The 10010-nt window shown below is 40.7% G+C and overlaps 3 protein-coding genes across 3 annotated transcripts in view; all 3 read right to left on the bottom strand.

Annotated features, from left to right (window-relative positions):
- LOC119889225 (protocadherin gamma-A11-like) overlaps window positions 1–10010 on the bottom strand; it is a 261420-nt gene that overhangs the window by 192154 nt on the left and 59256 nt on the right.
- Window positions 1–10010, bottom strand: part of LOC119889259 (protocadherin beta-16-like) — a gene marked incomplete in the record, with an annotated part of 73367 nt that overhangs the window by 27972 nt on the left and 35385 nt on the right.
- Window positions 7425–9961, bottom strand: LOC119889263 (protocadherin gamma-A11-like). The gene is given in 4 exon segments (XM_038700171.1): window positions 7425–8002; window positions 8005–8064; window positions 8067–8194; window positions 8196–9961. Coding segments are annotated over 4 exon segments (2394 nt in total). The 5' UTR covers window positions 9839–9961; the 3' UTR covers window positions 7425–7439.

The following is a 10010-nucleotide window of genomic DNA, read 5'->3' as shown; positions in this document are numbered from 1 at the left end:
TAATATCATCCATGTGCTGGTTTGCAATGTATATTAAAATCACAGCTCACCTTAGTCACCTTTGTTATCATATCACATGGTAAGTTTGGTATCATGAACATGATTGTCTCATGTGTGTCCTGCCTTTTTTTGACTATATTTTTGTGGGATTATTAGATTTTTGTTTTGATTTTGTATTGTTGGCAGTCTACATGTAGTGTAATTAACATTTTCCCTGCTACATCACAACTTAAATGTAGGCCTTTGTGAAATAAATCCATGTCTGTAGGCTCTAGAAATGCTAGAATTACCAAATCTGTAACTACATCCAGTTGAAAGCAGGGCTGTCGTTGTCCCCAATTGACCTGACATCCTACAATCAGTTTTAACTTGTGTTGACTAAAAGTTACATTTTTCAAGTTCCAGAAAGAATAGGAGGCATGCATTAAGTTAAAAAAAAGAAGATTTATTGACATTCTGTCTAAGAAAACCTGTATCTTAGGACAAAGCACTGCTAACAAAGAAAAGAAAAGAAAACACAAAAATGAAAAAGTCTCAAAACTTGCTGTGGAGACACAATACTCCACCATCACTGTACAACTAAGTTATATAACATTGCCAATCTACAAATGGTCTGGTGATTTACAGTTATTGCAGTTTTTCATTGTACTACTCCCCAACATATGGTGACGAGGCAGTGAGGCCCAGCAAACATCTGACAGCAATTTATTTCTTCTCAGAGTCGGGGGGGGGAAATCACTTTTCAAGTCAGAATAGAGATCCAGGATACAGTCTGACAGTTAGTCACCTCTCAAGAACACAAGTAATAGAAAGACATAACTAAATAAAAGGCCTGCATAATAAAATCAGAGGCTTCCACATAGCATGAAGTTAGGACAGGCACTGAAGATAAATCTGTAGGAAGGACACTGATACTGGCAAACTAAATGTATGATACAAACAACTCTGCATTACTTATATCTTAAGCTGTGGTCAAACAGCAATCAACACAACAAGAGAGGCCAGTTCAGCAGACATGTTTGTGAAGGGGAGTGGACTGGCTTTAAGACCCACATTATTCAGGCCATGTCCACCTGAGGTGTATGTGCCACTATTACACAACAATAGCATGTCTAAGGATATGATCAGTCATCAAACTCTTGAGATACAAAGCAGTCTGCTAGATACCATAATGACACATTACCCTGGACTATGGAGAAAGAGCAGTAGTTGCCAGAAATAATTAGCAACAATGCCTACTGTAAATGACATATGGTGGCAAATATGGCCACAGATATAATTTCCTCTTCAAAAATGACCATGTGATTGAGTGAGAGACATAATATGTTATTGACAGTGTATATAATGAAGCCAATTACTAAGGCCCAGTTACACTGAACAAATATGTTGCTATCAAGCTGATTAGTGAAATAGATAATATTTTGGATCGCTATTAAGCATTTGTTTCTCCCAAGATTTCAAGGGACCACAGGCAGTTGTATTTGTAAAAAAAAACTAAAATAACTAACTAACAATACAAGACACAGAATCTTTAAAAAGGGATGTTACTCTGTCATCTTGCATGCAGGCCAAACCAAATCAAAAGCAGATACATGATGAATGATCAGCCAGAAAAATGCGCTTGGCCATTACAAACACTTCAAATGGATGGAAAAGGATAAAGAATGTTTTGAGAAAATGACTCAGAGAACAACAAATTATTAGCTTAACATTAAGTTAATCATGATTTACTTATCAATGGGGCATTAATCGACCATGAAGGAAATTATTTCCAGTATTCCCTGATTTGCTTGAACAATATGTAAACCCCAGAAATGTACTTAAATTAAAAACGTAATTTTCCAGTAGCCTCTGGTAACATATTGAGAGTGTGCTCATGGTCTAAATAAAGCATATGGTGATTGCTCAGAGTAAGCCACTTGGTAACTATGGAGGCATTCAGTAAGCTGTCATTTATAGGATGAAGAAACTGCAGCTGTGAGATATTTAAGATTGTTAACTGTGTAAAGAGATTGATTTGAAGCATGAATTTATAAACACAACATTAATAATGACTTTTGAACCCAAATAAAACATAGTAATCAAAATGTAACCTACAACAGTTGAAATTAAAACAGATTTAGAAATTTTCAAATGTGAGCATTAGCAAAGTTCCTAACAAGAACTTTTCCAGAAGTATTCTTAGAAAAATTGATTTAAACAGAAAAACCATAATGATAATGCAGAATTATGGACATAAAAGATCTATAATCAAGAAAGTTTGGTGGGTGTATGAAAGTAAAACTGAAATGTCTGAGAGAAATGGATATTTGATTAAACTAATTTTAACAGGCTAGTCATACCTTGGAAGAACACTGCAATTCACAAATACAACTGAAAAGAGTCAAAACAAAAGACAGGAATGACTTCCTGAATGGCTTCTTGAACATCAGTTCAATAATATGAAATGTGTCCCTACCTCAGGAGAACCACCACAATCTCCAAAGGCTTCATCAAAGTCAGTCGGACTTTTCCTTAGAGTCTGGTCAGCAGGCAGTGTGTTGTCATTGTAAGATGACACGAACTTAAAGTCACTGGTCCTAGAACCCGTTGTCAGGTAGGCGTCATAATTGTAAGTGCTGCGTAAAGTTCCTGTGCCGTCAACATCTGCGTAATTAGGAGGGAGATAAGCGCTGGGGATGGCGACTGCTCCATCAAACAACAGTCTGGGCTTTCTCCTGCGACAAAACCTCACACCCAGGATGATGATAATGAAGGTCAGGAAAAAGGTGGACACAGACACCAGCGCGATGATCAGGTATGAGGTCAGCTTGGAGTTCTTCTCATCATAAGAAATGTCCTTCAGTTCTGGCACCTCAGCCAAGTTATCAGAAATAAGTAAATACATGGAGCAGGTGGCAGAGAGAGAGGGCTGTCCGTTATCTTTCACTGCCACAATAAGGTTCTGTTTCATGCTGTCAGACTCAGAAATGTCCCGCTGGGTCCTGATCTCTCCGCTGTGGACCCCGATAGTGAAAAGTCCCGGATCAGTGGATTTGACTATATGATAGGACAGCCAGGCGTTCTGTCCGGAGTCCGCGTCCACCGCTATCACTTTGGACACCAGAGAGCCTCCGTGTGCAGCTTTGGGGACCAGCTCGGTCATGAAGGAGTTGCCCTCCGGGGCGGGGTACAGTATCTGAGGAGAGTTGTCGTTCACATCCGATATGAAGACACTGACGGTCACGTTGCTGCTGAGCGGAGGAGAACCGTTGTCTCTGGCCATCACGTGGACTTTAAAACTCCTGAACTGTTCATAATCAAACGACCTCACAGCGTGGATCACCCCCGTGTCTCCGTTAACAGACAGATAGGAGGACACCGGGGCACCGTTCACCTCACCGGGTAACAGAGAATAAATCACTGTACCGTTTTGTCTCCAGTCGGGGTCTCGAGCACTAACGGAACATAAAGTGGAGCCAGGTTTGTTATTTTCAGTCACATATGCGCTGTAGGACTGTTCCTCAAACAGGTGGGTTGTCGTTGATGTCTGCTACAGATAACTGAACAGTTTTAGAGGAGGACAGAGGTGGAGAGCCCTCGTCAGTGGCGGTGATTGTAATGTTGTAATCAGACACTAGTTCACGGTCCAGTTGTCCTGTGGTCACCAGAGAATAATAGTTTTTAATAGAAGGAACCAACTTAAAGGGGGCGTTTTGCTGAATGGAGCAGCGGACCTGTCCGTTACTCTCAGAGTCTCTGTCCTGCACGTTAATGATGCCCACCTCTGTACCAGGTGACACGTTCTCAGGTATGGGCTGGTGAGTGATTTCAGATATAACTGGTGCGTTGTCTTTACATGTATTCATATTAAGTTGTATACGACGCCAATCCTACCATCTTTGCGCTGATCTGCATTATCATGATGCTTTTTCAATCAATGCCAGCTACTCTCATTTCTCCAGTTTTAGGGTGTAAAGAAAACTTGGTTTTATTCCGAAACATGGTCAAACTATAAGTTACTTCATACATCCCTCATCGCATCGTTGCACTCACTGTGATACCAGTGTATCTAAAGGAGAGTTTTCAAGCAGAGTAGCTTTATAGACGGTCTGGCTAAACACTGGTACATTATCATTAGCATCCAGCACAGTGACGTGAATGACTACAGTGCCTGATCTCTGAGGAGAGCCGCCATCAAATGCGGTAAGCAATAACATGATCTCAGTTTTGTCCTCTCTGTCTAACTCTTTGTCTAAAACTAATTCACATGCTTTCGCCCACCTGCCTTTGTGTTTACATTTAATTTGAAATGGTCATTCTGTTGAAGTGAGTAGCCCTGAACAGCATTTTCTCCGATGTCTCCGTCGTGCGCCTCATCCAATAGAAAACGTGCACCCTTGTCCCCGATTCCTGAATTTCAATTTAAGTGACTCCTCTTTAAACTGCGGTGAATTGTCATTAATATCTTCAACGCGGATACTAACACGGTGCAGTTCTAAAGGATTTTCCAGTACGAGTTCCTGTTTTAGAACACACGATGCCTTTTTCGCACAAAGCCCTTCTCTGTCTATCCTTTCTTGCACAATCAAGTCTCCGGTGCTGAGATTCACACCGCAGTATTTAACACTGTTATCTCTGTATCGATTCGGGCCTTGCGAGCAGACAGTCTGCCAAATCAAGTCCCAGATCCTTAGCGATATTTCCAATTACAGATCCACGTTTCATCTCCTCCGGGATAGAGTAGCTCACGTCTCCGTGGACGAGGTGGAGGGCAAGAAAATTACAACAAGGCCGCGGAGCAGCGCAAATCTGTTGTTCCCCATTATAACGACGAAACAAAAGACCACAAAATGTAAGTTTTCAACAAAATAAAATCCACGTTGCATTCGTGATCTCCTTGGATTTTCAAAAGTAGTTAATCTGCAGCCATTATACCAAGCTGTTTTTTCCAGTGCTGCAATACTGGAATCTGGCTTTACATTTCTCGACGTAAAAAGGGTGGAGAGTGACTTGCAGCCTCGTTTATTAGTGCACACTGACACCTTGAGTACTTTGTGAGATAACACTGGGGTGTATGATTTTCTGATGGTCTTTTAAAAAACATACACAAATAACTTTATTTATCTTCAAACAAAAGCTAATTCGACAACTTGGGTTTCTTAAGAAACACTATGAAAAACACAAGTATTTTGATATTATTAATGGTTTTAAGAATAAAGCTACGTGGCAATACATTCAGACTAACACAGAAAAGGGAGAGTGTTGGTTTGAAAAAATGTAGCTGGAGATAAAACTGCTTTCAGCACCATGGATAGAGGAAGGGAATTCAAAAGTTATCCCCGGAAAGAGAGCAACCTTGCATGAAGACAGAGAGAAGGACTACAAAAAAAAAAAAAAAGTAAGAACAGCCTTAAAAATGTGGCTACAGAATTTACAGCTTCAGCATAATAACAAGAATGTGTGCGTTTCATTATAATGTGAAGTGAAGGTGGTTGAGGCTAAGACCCCCCAAACATATTCTTAAAGAGCTGTTCAGCATGTCCGCACCAAAAGGGAACGCCTTGTTTGGTTAAAACTTCTATATGAGAATATTAAAGCAATGACGACTTTCATAGGACCAAACCAAAACTCCGAAGTCAAAAACCTTTAGCTCACATCAGTAATTACTACACAAGTTAGACCCTTCAGCATTTCTGTTTCCCAGTTTAAAGACAGAAACTCATGAGGCATCAACAAAGTCTGTTGGACTTTTTCTCACAGTCTGATCGGCAGGCAGTGTGTTGTCATTGTAAAATGTCACAAACTTGAAGTCACAAACCAGAACCAGACTCATTCTAAGATGATCCATTTTCATAGTAATAATAGTAGGATTACAATCCCAAATGTTTACAATAAACAATGTCAGACCACACACTGTTTTTTGTTGTCCCATGATGCATGCTGTATATAATATGGGTCACTTAACTAAATCAAACAAATTCCAGCATATGTGACCCTGGTCTTAGCTTTTATTCTGGAGTTAAATGCCATACAGACAAGCTCCCAGATAAGTCCATATCTCCATCTCTCTGTCTGTCTACATTCAGACGCTGGATTTAAACAGCAATATGTTTTTCGAGAAATGTCAGTGTCAGACTAATAGAATCAATCTATAAACAAAATATAACAGCTTCACCTACATTGATGGTAATAGATATTCTTCAAATTATAGTCGGGCATGTCAGATAAGAGCAGAAAATGTTTTGTTAGTAATGTTTATGAATGTTTCCTACCAACGTATGTTAATCTGTGATTCGTACAATGTTGGGGCATAGTAACTTAAGATTACCATTGTGAAATATTAGTCAATGAAAATGTATAATATAATAATGACAAAAGAATCAAATTAATTTAAGAAATTAAACAGTTTGAAAAGGGAAAACTCATGTGCATCAGTTATCAAAACAAAATGTAAGGACCTACCCACCACTTCTGAAAAAAATGTTATTTTCTTTAGATGAAAATTATAGCACTTGTTGCATTGGTACATAACTAAATTACTAATATAGAAAACTATAAAATAGACGTAAGTTGTAGGACCTCGGGAAGCAATTAAATACATAATATTTTACTAACGGAGAAGTTGAATATTTCTCATTTCATCTGATGGGATTTTTCCTCTCATTGAAAACAATGGAGAGGAACAACATCACTTACAAAGTGGACATGTCTGGATATAAGGAAAGCTAAAATCTAAAACATATAAGCATATTTATATTTTAAAATTGTAATATATAACAGGACGGATGTAAGTTGCTACTGAAAAAGCAACAACAGAGTAGCAGCGAGGCAGCACAAAGGACAGACACAGTGTACTAGATGCAGCTCAACTAGACAAACATGTGAACGCACCAGTGATGTGTACTCATAAATACAAACTTATTACAGTATAATCTTAGACGTAACAGCTAATCTGACCAACAGCATTTAAAGACACTCATACTACAATTGAATTTCACTTGAAGAGCTTGGGATAGAAGAGTCAATATATACTGAAGAAAAAAAGACTGAACAATTTATGAGGAGAAAGAGATGGACGGAGGAATAGATAGACAATCTATGATGTTTCAACAGAAATACTAAAAACGTGCTTGAGATGCAAAGAATGGTTGTGTGCATACAGCTAAATGACTGGTGATTGGTAAACCGGTAAAAAAATCGAGCCAGACATTAGAGTCAAACCGCTTGAAAGAATATTTCCTCCAAACAAAACAAAATAAACACTGAATCTGGATATAAAAAACACAACTAAAATCAATATTTCAGATGCTCAGCTAAATGCTTTCCCCATCAAGTTAGATCACAATTAGGGACACCTAAAAAACAACATCTAGGCATTATAGCTTGTAGAAACTTTGAACTGGAACTAAATTAACCAAATACAAAGACAGTTATGGAACATATTCGATGGGTGTCAGCTAATAACAGGACCAACGAGATGTGGCACCTGTTCCTACCTCAGGAGAAGCATCACAATCTCCAAACGCATCAGCAAAGTCAGTCGGACTTTTCCTCAGAGTCTGGTCAGCAGGCAGTGTGTTGTCATTGTAAGATGACACGAACTTAAAGTCACTGGTCCTAGAACCCGTTGTCAGGTAGGCGTCATAATTGTAAGTGCTGCGTAAAGTTCCTGTGCCGTCAACATCTGCGTAATTAGGAGGGAGATAAGCGCTGGGGATGGCGACTGCTCCATCAAACAACAGTCTGGGCTTTCTCCTGCGACAAAACCTCACACCCAGGATGATGATAATGAAGGTCAGGAAAAAGGTGGACACAGACACCAGCGCGATGATCAGGTATGACGTCAGCTTGGAGTTCTTCTCATCATAAGAAATGTCCTTCAGTTCTGGCACCTCAGCCAAGTTATCAGAAATAAGTAAATACATGGAGCAGGTGGCAGAGAGAGAGGGCTGTCCGTTGTCTTTCACTGCCACAATAAGGTTCTGTTTCATGCTGTCAGACTCAGAAATGTCCCGCTGGTCCTGATCTCTCCGCTGTGGACCCCGATAGTGAAAAGTCCCGGATCAGTGGATTTGACTATATATAGGACAGCCAGGCGTTCTGTCCGGAGTCCGCGTCCACCGCTATCACTTTGGACACCAGAGAGCCTCCGTGTGCAGCTTTGGGGACCAGCTCGGTCATGAAGGAGTTGCCCTCCGGGGCGGGGTACAATCTGAGGAGAGTTGTCATTCACATCCGATATGAAGACACTGACGGTCACGTTGCTGCTGAGCGGAGGAGAACCGTTGTCTCTGGCCATCACGTGGACTTTAAAACTCCTGAACTGTTCATAATCAAACGACCTCACAGCGTGGATCACCCCCGTGTCTCCGTTAACAGACAGATAGGAGGACACCGGGGCACCGTTCACCTCACCGGGTAACAGAGAATAAATCACTGTACCGTTTTGTCTCCAGTCGGGGTCTCGAGCACTAACGGAACATAAAGTGGAGCCAGGTTTGTTATTTTCAGTCACATATGCGCTGTAGGACTGTTCCTCAAACACCGGTGGGTTGTCGTTGATGTCTGCTACAGATAACTGAACAGTTTTAGAGGAGGACAGAGGTGGAGAGCCCTCGTCAGTGGCGGTGATTGTAATGTTGTAATCAGACACTAGTTCACGGTCCAGTTGTCCTGTGGTCACCAGAGAATAATAGTTTTTAATAGAAGGAACCAACTTAAAGGGAGCGTTTTGCTGAATGGAGCAGCGGACCTGTTGGTTATTATCAGAATCTGCGTCCTGCACGTTAATGATTCCCACCTCTGTACCAGGTGACACGTTCTCAGGTATGGCATTTGCCAGAGATTTAACAAAGATTACAGGTATGTTGTCATTGATATCGGTGACATCAACAGTTACCTTTGTGTATGAGGATAATCCTAAACCATCTTTTGCTCTAATGCGCAAATCATATGTGGTAACAGTTTCAAAGTCAATCGCACCAGTAACTTTTATTTTGCCATTTTTACGGTCGATACTAAATATTTTCTTCACATCTTCAGTAACATGTCCAAATTCATAAATCACATCTCCATTGATTCCCTCGTCTGCGTCAGTTGCCTTCACTGTGACCACTACAGTATCTAAAGGAGAGTTTTCAGGCAGACTAGCTTTATAAATGGCCTGGCTGAACACTGGGGCGTTATCATTAGCATCCAGCACGGTGACGTGTATCACTGCTGTACCTGATCTCTGAGGGGAGCCACCATCTAGAGCTGTAAGGAGCAAATTGATCTCTTTTTGTTTCTCTCGATCAAGCTCTTTATCAAGAACAAGCTCTATTGTGTTTCCATTAGCAGCCAAAATGAAATTGTCATTCTTTTCGAGGCTGTACTGCTGAACTGAATTCTGTCCTACATCCGCATCGTGCGCCTCTTCTATCACAAAACGAGCTCCCCTGTCTGCGGACTCTCGAATTTCTATATTGATGGATTCTTCGTTAAATTGCGGCGAGTTATCATTAATATCTTGAATGTGAAGACTGAAAGGATGAAGTTCCAGAGGATTCTCCAGTACAAGATCGCGTTTTATCACACACGACAGCTTTTCTCCACAAAGCCCTTCTCGGTCAATCCGTTCGGCCACAAATAAATCCCCACTACTGAGATTGATCTCACAAAAACGCTTGCGATTCCCTGCGGCATCAACACGGGCATTTCTAGCAGACAGTTTACTCGAGTCCAGGTGGAGATCCTTTGCTATATTCCCAATAAGAAATCCGCGCTTCATTTCCTCTTGAAACGAGTAGCTCACGTCCCCATGCACGGCTTGCCACATTAGAACGAAAACAAAACAGCCCTGCTGAAGCCCCATCATGGCAATGCGTTTGTTGCAGAACAAATGTCCTGGATTTGATTACAAAATCAAAAAGGATTATACAGTTAAGTCAAATGAAAATGAAAAGCCCTCAGCAGTTACTCTGTCTTCATCCAAGGACCAACAGCAACTGGAAAATTGCCCTTTTATTGGTCTATACACGAACGGGTGG

Source organism: Micropterus salmoides, unplaced genomic scaffold (assembly GCF_014851395.1).
Source record: "Micropterus salmoides isolate LMB-PRFRI ecotype aquatic unplaced genomic scaffold, ASM1485139v1 Ms_hic_scaffold_5, whole genome shotgun sequence".
NCBI classification, from domain to species: Eukaryota; Metazoa; Chordata; class Actinopteri; order Centrarchiformes; family Centrarchidae; genus Micropterus; species Micropterus salmoides.
Note: the sequence above shows the minus strand (reverse complement) of the source record. Positions and strands in the feature narration are given on the sequence as shown.